This window comes from Cajanus cajan, chromosome 9 (assembly GCF_000230855.2).
Source record: "Cajanus cajan strain Asha chromosome 9, NIPB_CcT2T_4, whole genome shotgun sequence".
NCBI lineage: Eukaryota > Viridiplantae > Streptophyta > Magnoliopsida > Fabales > Fabaceae > Cajanus > Cajanus cajan.
Window position 1 is genome coordinate 32,005,406 of NC_138525.1, and position 16,880 is coordinate 32,022,285.

Here is a 16,880-nt window from a genome sequence, read left to right on the forward strand (position 1 = left end):
TAGAGGATAATATATGGGATAAGTAACTACAAACCAGAGGGACCAGAGGAGCAATGGGGAATAAGTTAAAAATAAGCATAAGAAGCAAACCCAAAAACCTCTAATAACCTCTACAATTAATCCTCTTTCTTCTGCCTCAAACAACTTCTTTTTCATTTTCTTTTTTGTATTTTTTTTGTTTTTTTTATGGCTGAACAATACAACATGAAAAACTAATATATCATAAGATATAAGATACTAAGATAACAAGATGCAGAGAAGTAAAATGTACAGCATAAAGAACCAACTAGCCAATATACATCATCCAATGAAACATACACACACCCCCACACTTATTCAAGAACTTATTCCCAAAACAATTCCAAAGCTCCAAAACTCCCTAAGGTTAAGGTAATCATGGTTTTTCACTTAAGGAATGTAATGAGCTTCAAACAAAGAAAGGGAAACAGGCTCAGCAGGGGTTATCAGAGGAGGTAATTCAAGGTAGGCTTATTTGGCTAAAGGCTTATCAGAATCAAAATGCCTTAATCCTTTCCAAACATGCATATGATCTAAGAAATATCAAACAGAGTCAAGCCAAGGATATTGTGCAAGCAAGCAAGAGGCAAAACACATAAGAAAGAACAGGAAGTGGCTCAAAACCTTACACAGGGTAAATCTGTCACATTCAAATCAACCTCTCAAACCTCATAATCAACTTGTCAAGCAGAGAAAGATAGGGATTTCAATCCATAAAATATTAAGAAACTCATATCCAAGAGTGAAGTAAGTGCCTACAAACTATCAAAACCCAGAAATAAAAGAGAAACATACAAAATTGTACATCAAACCTAAACATAAAACCTAAACCAAAAATAATAAATAAACCCTAAAACATATAACTAAAACAATCTCCCCCCACACTTAAACCACACATTATCCTAATGTGGCACACACATAAGATCATAGCAATCAGAACAATCAACAGAATTGGACATGTGCAATAAAAGTAAAGAGGGAGAAAGAAAAAGAAAACTCCCTGAGTCATGGTGGGAGAGAAGCGGGGTCAAGCAAAGAAATCTCCTTTATAGCTGCATTCAACAAGGAAGGGTTTCTAAGGAAACGCTTCAAACGATGCCCATTAACTTTGAAGCTCTTGTCTGTGGATTCACTTTTGATTTCAACTGTACCATAAGGAAAAACATTAGTAACAACAAAAGGTCCAATCCACTTAGAACGTAACTTACCACCCATGAGATTGAGCCTTGAATTATACAATAGAACTTTCTGCCCAACTGTGAAGTCCTTTCTAGATATCAAGCTGTCATGGAACTTCTTGGTTTTCTCCTTGTAGAACTTAGAGTTATCATAGGCTTCCAGGCGGATCTCATCAAGCTCATTTAGTTGCAACTTCCTTTTCTCTCCAGCCTGATCAATAGAGAAGTTGCAGGTCTTCAAAGCCTAGTAGGCTCGATGCTCTATCTCCACAGGAAGATGACATGCTTTGCTAAATATAACCTGATAAGGAGCATCCCTATGAGTGCTTTGTAAGCAATCCTATGTGCCCAAAGAGCATCCTCCAGCCTGTTGCTCCAATCTTTCTTGTAGGGTTGTACAATCTTTTTCAAGATCCTTATAATCTCCTTGTTTGAAATCTCGGCTTGCCCATTAGTTTGGGGGTGGTAGGGTGTAGAGATTCTATGAACAACCCCATACTTCCTGAGCAAGGCCTGTATGGATCTGTTACAAAAATGGGTGCCTTAATCATTGACAATACCAAACCTGCAAAATATGTTAGATCAGACAAAATCCACAACAACCCGAGCATCATTAGTTTTGGTGGCTTTGGCTTCCACCCCATGTTGAAACATAATCAACATCCAGGAGAATATATGAATAACCAAAAGAAACAGGAAAAGGACCTATGAAATCTATACCCCAAACGTCAAAAACCTCACAGAACAACATAAGTTGCTGAGGCATCTACTGTCTCCTGGAAAGGGATCCTCCTACTCTCTAGCACTGCTCACAAGTGCTGCAAATCTTCCACGCATCTTTGAAGATGGTGGGCCAGTAGAAACCATAATCAAGCACCTTGCGAGCTGTCCTCTAAATGCCAAGATGACCACTAGGTGTAGAATAATGACAGAACAACAGGACTAAGTCAATCTCATGGTCCAAAATGCATCTCCTAATTACCTGATCACTGCATAACTTCCATAAATAGGGGTCATCCCAAGCATAATATTTAGCATCGCTCTTAAGTTTATCAATTTGAGCTCTAGATGCTAAAGGAGTAAAAACAGAAGCAACAAAATAATTTACAATATTTGCAAACCAAGGGGTGAGGGAAGGAACAGAAATAGTTAACAAATGTTCATTAAGAAAATCATCATGAATGGGCAAGGTACTTTCATCCTCAGCTCTCTCAATCCTGCTAAGATGGTCTGCCACCAAATTCTATGCTCCATTCCTAACACGGATGTCCAAATCAAATTCTTGGAGCCAGAGCATCCATCTGATTAGCCTAGGCTTTGACTTAGCCTTCTTCAACAGGTACTTCAGAGCTGCATGATCTATAAAAACAACAACACGAGAACCAAGAAAATATGACCGAAATTTATCAAGTGCAAAAACAAAAGCTAAGAGTTCTTTTTTCATGGTTGTGTAATTTACTTGAGCAGCAACTAACATCCTGGAAGCATAGTATATCACCCTGGACAATTTCTCAACCCTTTGTGCTAGGACAGCCCCTAATGCATAATTTGAAGCATCGTACATCAACTCAAAGAGAACTATCCAATCTGGTGCCTGAATGATAGGAGTGGTGGTCAAGACTTTCTTGAGGCCGTCAAAAGCCTCCTTACACCTGTCATCAAAATTGAAGTCAATATCCTTCTGCAACAAGTTGGATAGTGGAAGGGCTTTCTTGTTGAAGTCCTTAATGAAGTGCCTGTAGAAACCTGGATGGCCAAGAAAAGATCGCACCTCTCGCATGCAACAGGGGTAAGGCAATTGTGCAATAACAAATATCTTTGTAAGGTCTACCTCAATGCCCCTACTAGAAATGATATGCCCTAAAACTATACCCTGCTCTACCATGAAATGACATTTCTCAAAATTAAGAACAAGGTTAGTTTCAATACATCTATTCAGAACTTTTTGCAAACTATCCAAATAAGTGTCAAAAGAGGATCCATAAACATTAAAATCATCCATAAAAACCTCTATGCAATTTTCAAGAAAGTCACTAAAAATACTAAGCATGCACCACTGGAATGTGCCATGGGCATTGCATAGGCCAAAAGGCATCCTCCTATAGGAAAAAGTGCCAAAGGGGCAGGTGAATGTGGTTTTTTCCTGATCCTTAGGAGCAATGTGAATTTGAAAATAACTAGAGAAATCATCAAGAAAATAGTAATGAGATTTACTTGCTAGATGCTCAAGCATCTAATCAATGAAGGGTAGAGGAAAATGATCCTTCCTTTTTGCTTGGTTGAGCCTCCGATAGTCAATACAGACTATCCAACTATTTTGCACTCTGGTGAGTATGAGCTCGTCCCTCTCATTCTTAACAACAGTGAGGCTTGTCTTCTTGGGGACCACGTGGACTGGACTCACCCATTGACTATCAAAAATGGGATAAATGATCCCAGCTTGTAGAAGCTTGGTCACCTCCTTCTTTATGACGTCTAGAATCACCGAGTTAACTCTTCTTTGAGGCTGTCTCACTAGTTTAGCTCTATCTTCCAATAGTATCTTGTGCATGCACATGGATAGGCTAATACTAGGAATGTTTGCTAGGGTCCAACCAATCGCCTTCTTGTGTTCCCTGAGCACATGCAAAAACCTCTTATCTTGATCAACATCAAGGGAGGTGGAAATGATCACAAGAAATCTCTTATTATCCTCCAAGTAAGCATACTTGAGGTTCACTAGAAGAGGCTTCAACTCTGGTGTGGGTGTTGGCTAAACATCAGAAGGAACTAGAGAAGGGACAAAGGGTTCCGCAACCTGTACCTCAACCTACAAGTCAGATTCTTTTGTACTTCCTACAACATGGTTAGTGCATTTTGACTCTATAAAATCAAGATTGAGAGGTACAACAACCAAAATATCAAATTCAGATGTATCATCACAATTAAATTCACTTCCAAACTCAAATTCTGATTCAGACTCAATGCATGAAACATAGTTATACAAATTAGATAAAAATGAATGTGTCTTAACATGAAAAGAATCAAAATCAGGAATGTGCTCATCAACTATATCGTCAATCAGTTCAGTACGAAATAAAAGAATGGTCTTTAGAAGGAAATTTCATGGCATCCAGAATATTAAAATGAATAACAATATCACTGAATTCCATAGATAAAGTGCTAGCATAAACATCAATCTTGGTCTAGGCTGTTTTCAAAAATGGTCTTCCTAGAATGATTGGGACAGAACCATGGGAGAATCTCTCCTCCATATCAATAACATAAAAATCTACAGAAAAAATAAGTTCACCAACCCGAACCAAGACATCCTCTACAAAACCTGTGGGGTGGGCAACACTCTTATTAGCCAACTGAATGACCACACTCGTAGGTTGTAGAGGTCCAAGAGACAAAAATTTAAAAATGGACAGAGGCATGACATTAATTGAAGCTCCTAAACCAAGCATGGCATTTTCAAATTTATTGTTACCAATAATGCAAGGTATACAAAATGTACCTAGGTCCTTACATTTTTCAGAAATGTGTGGAACAGATTTACCTATAAGTGTTGAGACATTTCTACCCATGTTGATTCGCTCATTTCCCTTCAATTTCCTTTTGTGGGTGCACAACTCCTTCAGGAACTTAGTATATCTGGGAATTTTCTTAATGGCATCCAACAGAGGTATGTTCACCTCCACCTTGTCGCCACCGGCCCGAAACGGGCTTTCGGCATTCGCGAAGGATGGTTGGACTCTTTTATTTGTTTAAAAGTGTGGATTGCTAGAATGACTTATTCTCAAACTGAGACCTCGTCAAACGAGCAATTTTATTAAAAGGCTCACCAATCCATATTAATCCCAAGCGGGACCCTCCATGGATTAGTGGTTTTCGCAAAAGGAGGGTTCGTGGAGTCGCCACCAATGTTTTACTCAAAACATTGGAAAAAGGGATAAGGCAATTGATTTTATAAATCAACTTTGGCCATTACAACCAGAGTCGGGTAAGGGAGTCGGTTACGCGTGGGGAAGGTGTTAACACCCCACAGCGCCCCTTTCAGGTTCCCTATGACAGATTATTTCTAAAATAATAGCGTAAAATTACTAAATTACCCCTATTTATTATAAGCGATTATAAATTAACTATCTACATGATGACAGTTTAAATATGCACACAGAAAGCAGTAAAAGGAAGGATTTAAGAAGAAACCTCTTGAAGCGTGCTTTTATATATTGAGTAAAACTGGGAAGCTTTTTGGCGTTCCCTCGCTCTACAAGCTCGCTCGCTCCTTCCTAAAAACTTTTAACTATGGAAATCTGGAGGATTTCCCTTCGACTAGGTTCGAATCTCCAAGCTAAGTGCTCGGAATTCCAGAACTTCGTCGGATCGACTCCCAGAGAGATTTCTAGGGCAGAACACTGCTCAAAAACCCCAGAATACTCAAGGAGGGAGTCAAAACTGAGTCAAAAAGTGTGGAATGACGTCCAATTGACGTCATATTTATAGGGAATAGGCGCAATACGGCCTACAGGAGCAATACGGCCGTATTGAAATTTTTGAACTTCAATACGGCCGTATTGAGTTCAATACGGCCGTATTGAAATTCAGAAATTTCAATGCGCCCGTATTGAGTTCACTGCGGCTGTATTGAAGCTTCAATACAGGCGTATTGATTTCAATACGGCCGTATTGAAGTTTTCAGAAACTTCAATACACCGTATTGAGTTCACTGCGGCCGTATTGAAGCTTCAATACGGCCGTATTAAGTTCAGTACGGCCGTATTGGGCTTCATTCCCTCCACTTCCTGATTTTGAGCTATTCTAAGACCTCTAGACCTACAGAGAACCCTCCTAGGGCCTTCCAGGGGTCCTTCTGGCTGATCTTCCTTCAGTCTTCGAGAGTCTTCAAGCTTTATTTCCGACCCGGACAATTTTAGGGGTCTACAGCTGCCCCCCCTTTACTTAGTCGGACGGCCTTTTAGTGTACCGGCTGACAAGTAAAGGAGTTGACCCAATTGTCCGGGTGATGCGCCGACCTTCTGACTTGTAGCGTCTTCCGGTGGAAAATTGTTGAGTAACCTCTCCAGGTTGTTGCATACCTCGGCGCTCCTGACAACCTCGGTAGCTAAGTTTACCCTCTCCAGGTCCTGCCTCTTAACATTCAGCAGTGTGAGTTTACCCTCTCCAGGTCCTGCCTCTTAACATTCAGCAGTGTGAGTTTACCCTCTCCAGGTCCTGCCTCTTAACATTCAGCAGTGTGAGTTTACCCTCTCCAGGTCCTGCCTCTTAACATTCAGCAGTGTGAGTTTACCCTCTCCAGGTCCTGCCTCTTAACATTCAGCAGTGTGAGTTTACCCTCTCCAGGTCCTGCCTCTTAACATTCAGCAGTGTGAGTTTACCCTCTCCAGGTCCTGCCTCTTAACATTCAGCAGTTGAGTCTACCCTCTCCAGGTCCTGCCTCTTAACATTCAGCAGTTGAGTTTACCCTCTCCAGGTCCTGCCTCTTAACATTCAGCAGTTGAGTTTACCCTCTCCAGGTCCTGCCTCTTAACATTCAGCAGTTGAGTATTGCCTCTCCAGGCCTGCTTCCGTGTCTTCTGATCACTTCGGCAATGATTTGATATGATTTTTGTCTCCACAGTCCACGATGCTGCTTCGACGGTTTTTCTGATTTTGTGCCGCTGAGGGCTGGATAACGCAGGGATCCGTCTAGGGGATGTGCAGTCATTCATAGGTTCTTGTGCCCCAACTTGCATTGCATTGTTGGTACCCATGGGGAATTTTTGACTCCTTGGGGTGTAGACACAGATGCTCTCTCTCTGAGTTGAGCGATGCCTTATGTTTGGCTGACGTCCTTTTGACGTGGGTGGAGTATCCCGGTTGTCCTTATTCGGGTATCTCTTTTGAGTTTTCTGATTTCGTTGCCTCTGTGTAGGCTGTTATCCGCTAGGGGATTTTGTCATTAGTTGTGATTGGCCTCTTCTGTTAGGCGTATCCGCTTGACGTTCAATGATTGGCTGAAAAGCCAAATTCCGCTTGGGGAATTGTTGTTGATTTTTTTTATTTTCTTCTCCTTTTTGCAGGGATGCCTCTTGAGTAGGCGATTGGGGATTTGGGGATCTTATTGTATCCCAGAGTATTATTTAGGAAGCCTCTACAGGCTTAGCCTCGCTCAGCGCTTTGAGTCGGAGAGCTATCTTCCACTGAGGAAGTGTTAAGTCCTTTGACTTGTATATACTGTTTGGATGATCGCACTTCCATTGGGGATTGCGTCGATCTTGCTTTGATAGCTCTCGCTGGGGATTTTCCCGTGAGCTTGAGCTGAGGTTCCCTCTGGGGAGTATTATTTCTGCGAGCCTCTCCAGGCTCAGTTATTCTGCATACTGTGGAGGATGTGGAGTATTATTTTGGTAAGCCTCTCCAGGCTTAGTTATTCGGTACAAATTGTTTGTTGGATTTTCTATATCCTTGCCTTTTTTATTTTCGGCTTTTTCTGTATTTTGCCTTTTCTTCTGATTTGGCTTTTTCTGTATTTTGCCTTTTTTATGTTTTTGGCTTTTGCTGTACAGAAATTAAAAGTGCTAAAGAAATTAAATTCAGTTATTATGAGAGAGTATTATTTCGGCAAGCCTCTCCAGGCTCAGTTATTTTGTAGGAGTATTATTTCGGCAAGCCTCTCCAGGCTCAATTATTCTGAAGGAGTATTATTTCGACAAGCCTCTCCAGGCTCAATTATTTTGTGGGAGTATTGTTTCGGCAAGCCTCTCCAGGCTCAGTTATTCTGAGAGTATTCTTTCGGCAAGCCTCTCCAGGCTCAGTTATTCTGTATGAGTATTGTTTCGACAAGCCTCTCCAGGCTCAATTATTCTGAAAGAGTATTCTTTCGGCGAGCCTCTCCAGGCTCAGTTATTCTGTAATTTTCTTGTTGGATTTTTTGTACCCATGCCTCTTTTCCGTTTTCGGCTTTTTGTTGACTGCTGTCATACACAATCAATTTTTCCTATTTTCTATTTTATGCAATTGCCTCATGACGAGGTCTTTGAAAATTTCTTTATGGCCAATACGGCCGTATCCATTTCAGTACGCCCATGTTGAGTTGAAAATTTGTTCATAACCCCAATTTTGGTACGGGCGTACTGAACATGATACGGGCGTATTGTTTTTTTTTTCTGAAGTTTATATTTTTTGTTTTTTGTTTTTTGTTTTTTGTTTTTTTGTTTTGTTTTGTTTTGTTTTTTTTTTTTTTTTTTTGTTTTTTTGTTTTTTCAATAAACAGAGAATAAGTGATCTTCCAGTACACCTATCATCTGTATGCATGTATGCGGTATGATGCACCTAATTATATTTGATTCTTTTTTCAAAAGAATTAACCGATGCATTTTTCTGTTTGGATTTTGCCATTCCTCCAGACGAACTGTGCTCTGCCGATTTCTGTTACCGAGGAATGATGCGTATTTTGATTTTGGTGTCATCAACCAAATGATTCTTCCCTTTCTTTAAGAGATGTGTCAACCCTCCTATTGACCACTATATCTCCATGTTTCCACTAGATTATTCAAAAATCGTTGGGACAAGAGAGAAAAGAAGGAAAGGATATATTTTCAAAAGTTTGTGTTTTAGAGGGGATTATTTTATTTTTGAAAAATTGTTTTTGTAAGCATGGATGGCCAAGGTAGGCTTATTGTGTTTAGGTTTGTTTGTTTAAACACTTATGAGGTTAAGCACATCTTTGTTATTGTGCTTTGACAACTTGGATAGCTTTTCTTGAGCCCCTTTGTTGAATTCAATTGATGGTACCATCATGGATTTATTCTGTTTTTTCCTTTTTTTGATGGCTCTTACTTTTGCCTAAAACACCCATTTGTGGTGTCTTAGCGGGCTTTTTATTTTGTAACCCTAATTTTTGCCTAGGTCACCCTTTTGTGGGATTCCTAGCGGGTCTTTTGGTCTTATTTTGTAACCCTAACTTTTGCCTAGGTCACCCTTTTGTGGGATTCCTAGCGGGTCTTTTGGTCTTATTTTGTAACCCTAACTTTTACCTAGGTCACCCTTTTGTGGGATTCCTAGCGGGTCTTTTGCTCTTTAGGATTTCTTTATCCATGATGGCACTTATTGATGCCAAGAAAAGGTGCTCCAAGCTGTCATGCACATTTCCACATAAAAATGATGCGGGTTTATTGATTATTAAGATGATTTTAACCTCATTTATGCTTATTCAAACAGGGTTAAATAATGTGGTTTAGAATTTTATTGCGAGCAAGAAAAGAAGCAATAAAGAATTAATGAAGAATGATTTTATTATAATCATAATGGAAACATGTGCCCTATCGAGGCTCGGGGGTCGGGCTGTCCCCGAGGAGTGATCTCTAATAGTCACTGAATTTACACATCCCTATTAGAAGGAAAAAAAAAATTTTGACGACGACGACCGGCCTAGACGCTTGTGAACCGGCCTTCCTAAAGATCTGGCTTAAAGAACGTCGAGAAGGATCTTGATTCCTCTTCGTTCTTTGAACTTTGTTAGGGTTGTATCCTAACCCTTGTTTCCCCGGATTATCCTTGATAATGGGTAGCTCCGGGATTCCTTGGGAGTCCTTGCCTAATCCTTGTCTTGGCAAGTATCCGTTCTTGGTGAGCATGGAGGCTACCTTCTTCATTTCTCGGGGAAACGTTTCGACATTGGCGATTTCCAATGCTTGGAAGGCGGTTTCTAAAGCTTCCTCCGCTGCATCCACGTAAGGTATGGTGGATGGTTTGCTGATGAGTATGTCATCTTCATTTTGTACAGTCACCAGCTTGTCACCCACAATGGATTTGACTTTCTGGTGGAGCGTAGAGGGTACAGCTTTTGCATCATGAATCCAAGGTCGGCCGAGGAGACAGCTGTATGCAGGAGTAATATCCATCACTTGGAATTCGACGTTGAAGATAGTGGGTCCAATTTGGATTGGAAAATTGATCTCTCCCACCACTTCTCTTTTAGAACCATCGAAGGCTCGAACGATCATGTTGCTCGGGCGCATTTGGACTCCCTTGATTGCCAATTGCTTGAGCGTTCTTTTTGGCATTACGTTCAAGGAAGATCCATTATCTACCAAGACTTTTAGCGATGCGATACTCCTTGCACTTTATAGAGATGTGCAAGGGCTTGTTGTGGTTTGATCCCTCGGCGGGGATTTCTTCATCGATGAAGGTGAGGTGATCATTAGCCTTGATGTGACTAACAATCCCCTCAAACTCGTCTTGGGAGATAGTGTGCGACACGTATGCCTCGTTCAAGACTTTCAACAGATCTTGTCGATGCGGTTCGGGGCTTCGGATCAACGACGACAGCGTAATCTTTGCTGGCGTCTTATGAAGTTGATCCTCGATGGAGTACTCGCTCTATCGGATATACTTTAACAGCTCGTCTGTCTCCTCCTCAGATTCTTTTTCCTCGGTTTTCTTTTCTTCTTTTTCTTTATTCTTGGGGGCTTTATCATGAAGATCTTCGGGAGTGTAGATCCTGCCACTCCTGGTCATGCCCCCAAGTCCAGCGATGTTGGAGATATCGCTGTCGGCAGAAGAGTGGATGTCGTATATCCACGGCACAGCCTTATTTGATTTGCAAGGGAAAGGCCTTGGAACTGTGATCCTTAATGGTGTTGGACCTTCCCCTTTGTTTGTCTTGATTACCAACAACGGAGTTGATGTGCGCTCGCTTGGCGCGGTTGTTGGCTTACACTTAATAACAAATGGCGTGCGATCCATCTTGAACATACGCATCGATTATTTCTTTCTTTTTATTAATGTTTATTAATGAATTACTAGGAGAGATGTATGAATGACTCCTAGATCTCTCCATGATCTATATGCATGATATGAGATGATGAAGTTGAATATGCATGCATAGTGTTTATTCAACTAAGCATTATCATGTTTTTAGGATGTTTCTAAGATGATGCATGATATTGCTTGGTTTGGATAAATAACCCTTTTTCTTTTTTTGGGTATTTTGTATTTTTTTTGTATTTATTTTTTGGGTGAAAAGGGAAACTACCTATATGAATGTGATGAAGGTAGATGTTAACACCATGTAATAGAAGATTCTTATTCCCATTTATTCTTATTTAAAAAAAAGGAATGTTGTATGTTTAAATAATGCAATGTATGCTCATACAATGTCACATAATCAATGCGCAAACAATTCACTCATCCACGAACAGTCACGAGCGAATCACGAGGTAGGGGTCTCCTGCAGAAAAGTGCATATTCAAGGAGGATCTAACTGTTCTCACTTGGTCAAAGGCCCCCAAGGTGCCCCCATTATAGGGACCCAATTCCTCTCATCGTAGGTCGATGGAAAGTTCCAACGCACCGTCGGATTCAAGTTCATGGTTATCACCTTGAGTGATGTTTTCCGACAACGGTCTCGTAGGCTCCTATAGACCCATTCAACCGGCCGTACTAACATCCACTCCCTATGGATTACCACTCATGCCCCCGGGTATAGAGGGAACTGTTGTGTGCAAAGGTTTGTGTGCAATTTTTATTTCAAACAATTGCGGAAATTTAAACAAACAACAGTTATTTAAAGCCATATATATAAAGCATGTTATCATACAAGCAAGGGGTAATAAAGTAATTTTAACTATTATTTGTTAAAAATAATCTGTCACTAAATGGGACTGACTCTCGAAGCTTCCCCAGTGGAGTCGCCATCTGTCGCCACCGGCCCGAAACGGGCTTTCGGCATTCGCGAAGGATGGTTGGACTCTTTTATTTGTTTAAAAGTGTGGATTGCTAGAATGACTTATTCTCAAACTGAGACCTCGTCAAACGAGCAATTTTATTAAAAGGCTCACCAATCCATATTAATCCCAAGCGGGACCCTCCATGGATTAGTGGTTTTCGCAAAAGGAGGGTTCGTGGAGTCGCCACCAATGTTTTACTCAAAACATTGGAAAAAGGGATAAGGCAATTGATTTTATAAATCAACTTTGGCCATTACAACCAGAGTCGGGTAAGGGAGTCGGTTACGCGTGGGGAAGGTGTTAACACCCCACAGCGCCCCTTTCAGGTTCCCTATGACAGATTATTTCTAAAATAATAGCGTAAAATTACTAAATTACCCCTATTTATTATAAGCGATTATAAATTAACTATCTACATGATGACAGTTTAAATATGCACACAGAAAGCAGTAAAAGGAAGGATTTAAGAAGAAACCTCTTGAAGCGTGCTTTTATATATTGAGTAAAACTGGGAAGCTTTTTGGCGTTCCCTCGCTCTACAAGCTCGCTCGCTCCTTCCTAAAAACTTTTAACTATGGAAATCTGGAGGATTTCCCTTCGACTAGGTTCGAATCTCCAAGCTAAGTGCTCGGAATTCCAGAACTTCGTCGGATCGACTCCCAGAGAGATTTCTAGGGCAGAACACTGCTCAAAAACCCCAGAATACTCAAGGAGGGAGTCAAAACTGAGTCAAAAAGTGTGGAATGACGTCCAATTGACGTCATATTTATAGGGAATAGGCGCAATACGGCCTACAGGAGCAATACGGCCGTATTGAAATTTTTGAACTTCAATACGGCCGTATTGAGTTCAATACGGCCGTATTGAAATTCAGAAATTTCAATGCGCCCGTATTGAGTTCACTGCAGCTGTATTGAAGCTTCAATACGGGCGTATTGATTTCAATACGGCCGTATTGAAGTTTTCAGAAACTTCAATACACCGTATTGAGTTCACTGCGGCCGTATTGAAGCTTCAATACGGCCGTATTAAGTTCAGTACGGCCGTATTGGGCTTCATTCCCTCCACTTCCTGATTTTGAGCTATTCTAAGACCTCTAGACCTACAGAGAACCCTCCTAGGGCCTTCCAGGGGTCCTTCTGGCTGATCTTCCTTCAGTCTTCGAGAGTCTTCAAGCTTTATTTCCGACCCGGACAATTTTAGGGGTCTACACACCTTCCTGAAGGTCTCCAATATCTCCTAATCCACCTCTTCCATCTTTTTGCTTGGAATTAATTTTGGTGGAAATAGAAGAGGGATAGGAGGTTGTTGCAAGTCGCCACTGTGTGCACTAGAAGAAGGTCCACCTGCAGGGGCCTCTTTCTCAAGTGTAGGCTCAGGTGTTGGTACAGGTATATGTGCATGTATGTCAATCTGTTTGCCAAACCTCAAGGTGATGGCACTCACATTCTTTGGATTTTGCACAGTCAATGAAGGTAATTTATCTAAATTTTGAGACTGTGCCTGATTAAGTTGAATGACCATCTGCCCCATCTGATTTGTCAAGCTCTGAATGGAGGCTATCATCTCTTGTTGAAACTGCATGTTTTGAATGTTCATATGCCTCACAACTCTTCCAATGAAGGCTCAGAAGTAGAAGGTAGAGCTGGAGGTGCAGGAACATCATGATGTCTCTGTTACTACTATTGGACAGGAGGAGGCATATATCTGCTAGGACCAACACTATTCTGGAAGGGAGGGGATGGCTGTTGTTGTTTCTATTGCTGGTTGAACCATCTAAGATTGGGGTGATTCCTCCAACCTGGATTGTACCTATTGCTAGAGAGATCATAACTTTGCTGCTGCTGTTGCACAGGAGGTCTATTGTAAATATGATGGAAACCCTCCTTGCATGGATTGAGTTAGGAGCATCAAAGAGGGAAGACCGGACTCCTTGGATCATGGAACTCAAGGTTTCTAGCCTTGGTGATGGAGATAGGCGAATAGTGTTTATGGAGGCTAGGTGTTTGATGAAATGCTAAGGTGGTACTCTAGGGTTTTGGCTCACTTCATTGATGGATGAAGGCCACTCCTAAAGGTGAGAACACTCACGGTGAAGATGAGAAGGATAGTTGGCCAAAATCACCAAGGGGACTAAGGAAAGAATATTAAGGCTCAAAGGCTCTCTTAATATCATTAATTCCAAAGTATTTACAAGGTTGCTAGCCTAGGGTATTTATAGAAGGGAGGATGTATTTAGGGTTATATTTGAGAGTGCTTGGTTGAAAAATGCAAGTCAAATGCACTTCAAATGAAACCTAAATTAACCCTAGATGCTACTTGGTGGCCAAGGATGGAATCTTTGGGTTTGGTTAAGCTACATCTAGGTGCATGATAAGACCATGCAACCTAGGTGCCCTCCACTTGGGCCTAAACCTTGCCAAGTCCAAAAATAAATCCAAGGCTACCAAAAAACATGTCTAGGCCTTATTTTCTCACCCTAATAAAATACCCTGGCTATAAAAGAAAATCCTATAATCTAAGGCACCCCATAATACAAGGGTAAAATGGGAAATACAAATAAAAATAAATCCTATAACTAAGACACCCAAAAATACAAGGGTAAAATAGGAAATACAAGATAAATAAATCCTATGTCTAAGGTACCCAAAATACAAGGGTAAAATAGGAAATTAAAGACAAGGGAAAAATAGGAATAAATCCTATACTAATAAAAAATGTAGGAGCTAAGGCCCAAATGTAGGCCCACTCCTCTTATAGTTTTCAAAACTAACCCGTTCCTCTTGACTCTTTCAATATATCACCTCTTGGTCTTCTTGGCCTTAATGTGATTCCATCAAAATATTTGCAGCATAGGCCTCTGGATGTGATGGACTCCTTCCACCATGGGGTTGATCAATGACATCCAAGGTGGGGAGAAGCTCCTTGCCAAGGCCAAGATGATGACCTTAAGGGTGGATGTTCCTTCAAGGGTGGAGAATTTAGGGAAGGTGGGTGTGAAAGGGGAAGGTTGGGCGAATAAGGAAAATAAAGGGAGGGAGGTGTTTTGGGTGCTTCTAGGTTGGCTCTCTTCACTAAGTGGAGGTGAATGATGGAGGACCGTCCTTGGAGTTTCATATTGGACCCATTACTAGGTCCATAGCTAGGAGAATGGAGGAAGATGAAGGAGACACCATACCTAGAGCCATACTCATCATGAGTGTGGAGCATTGATCCATCTCCTAGGCCCATTTTTAGTAGTATAGGACTTTATTGCTTTATTTCCTTTTTTACCCTTGTATTTTGGGGTACTTTAGATAATAGGATTTTATTATGTATTTTCATTTAACCTTTTTATTAAGGGGAAAATTAGTTTAGGATTTATTTTTGGGCTTAAACCTTGACTTGTGAGGTCAAAAGTCCACTTTTCTACTTTTTAGGTCAAAGGGTATTTTGGTCTTTTGGTAGGAAGGAACCCACACATCATCTAGGGTTCATTTATGTTGCATTTGGGCTGCATTACACGGCCATGTAACCCTAAATGCAACCCTAAATGCAACCCTAGATGCCTTCCCACTCCTATAAGTACCCTTAGCCTAACACCTTGTACACACTTTGGAGTATATGAATTTGAGAGAGCATTTTGCCTCAAATCCTTTCCTTAGTCACTTGGTCTACATGGCCTACCTCTCGTATCTCCTCCCTTGAGTGATTTTAGGGTTCCTTGAGTGGCCTTCACCTCCACTTGGTGAAGAGAGCCAACCTAGAGCCATCAAAACACCTACCTCCACCCATTTCTCCTATTTGCCCACCAAAAACATCTCACGCCCACCTTTCTTGTTCCTCTACCCTTGAAGGAAAATCCACCCTCTAAGGTCACCATCTTGCCCTTTTCAAGGAGCTCCTCTTCACCATTGAACGTCTTGGTCATCCCTTGGTGGAAGGAGTCCATCATTTGGTATCAAAAGCTTTGGTTATCTTCAAGGGTAACTAGCTTTCTTTTCATCTCCTTGAGTCTTTATCTTTCTTTGAGTCTTGATTTATGTCTTCTTTATTGTAGACCCCTAAAATTGTCCGGGTCGGAAATAAAGCTGGAAGACTCTCAAAGACCAAAGGAAAGTCAGCCGGAAAGACTCTCAGAAGACCATAGGATGACTATCTGTAGGTTTAGAGGTCTTAGAATAGCTAAAATAAGAAAAGTGGGAGGAATGAAGCCCAATACGGCCTCCCAGAGGTTCAGTACGGCCGTATTGAACATTTTGAACTTCAATACGGTCGCACTGAACTCAATACGGCCGTATTGAAGTTTCTAAACTTCAATACGGCTGCATTGAATTCAATACGGCTGCACTGAACTTTAATACGGCTGCATTGAATTCAATACGGCTGCACTGAACTTCAATACGGCTGCACTGAACTTCAATGCGGCCGTATTGAGGTTTTTTGAACTTCAATACGGCCGTATTGAATTCAATACGGCCGTATTGTAGTTCAAAATTTCAATGTTGACCGTATTGACCCCCAGAGACCGTATTGAGCCTTTTCCCTATAAATATGACGTCAATAGGACGTCATTTCACACTTTTGGACTGAGTTTTAACCCTCTTCTTGAGTATTCTGGGTTTTTTTGAGCAGTGCTCTGCCTAGAAATCACTCGGAGAGTTGATCCGACGAAGTTTTTGAGTTCTGAGCATTTTGCTTGAGTCTCAAACTAAGTCGAAGGGAAATCCATCGGATTTCCAAGTCAAAAATTATTTTTTAGGAGGGAGCGAGCGGTCTTGTAGAGGGAGGGAACGCCAAAACGCTTCCCAATTTCTGTCAAGATATATAAGAAAGCACGCTTCAAAGGTTTATATCTTTAAAGTCCCTTCTTTTACCGCTTTCTGTGTGTACATATTTAAACTGTCATCATGTAGATAGTTAATTTATATTTGCTTAGAATAAATAGGGGTAATTTAGTAATTTTGCACTATTATTTTTAAATAATCTG

At 41.0% G+C, this 16,880-nt stretch overlaps 1 protein-coding gene across 1 annotated transcript; it reads right to left on the minus strand.

Annotated features, from left to right (window-relative positions):
- Nucleotides 1–1,023: 1,023 nt before the first annotated feature.
- Nucleotides 1,024–4,765, minus strand: LOC109814479 (uncharacterized). Its single transcript, XM_083064305.1, has 9 exons — nucleotides 4,696–4,765; nucleotides 4,084–4,244; nucleotides 3,601–3,948; nucleotides 2,458–3,069; nucleotides 2,179–2,267; nucleotides 1,993–2,088; nucleotides 1,545–1,719; nucleotides 1,227–1,407; nucleotides 1,024–1,139 (listed from the first exon to the last, which is right to left on the minus strand). The coding sequence occupies exons 1-9, from the start codon at nucleotides 4,763–4,765 to the stop codon at nucleotides 1,024–1,026; spliced, it is 1,848 nt and encodes a 615-aa protein (XP_082920431.1).
- Nucleotides 4,766–16,880: the final 12,115 nt, after the last annotated feature.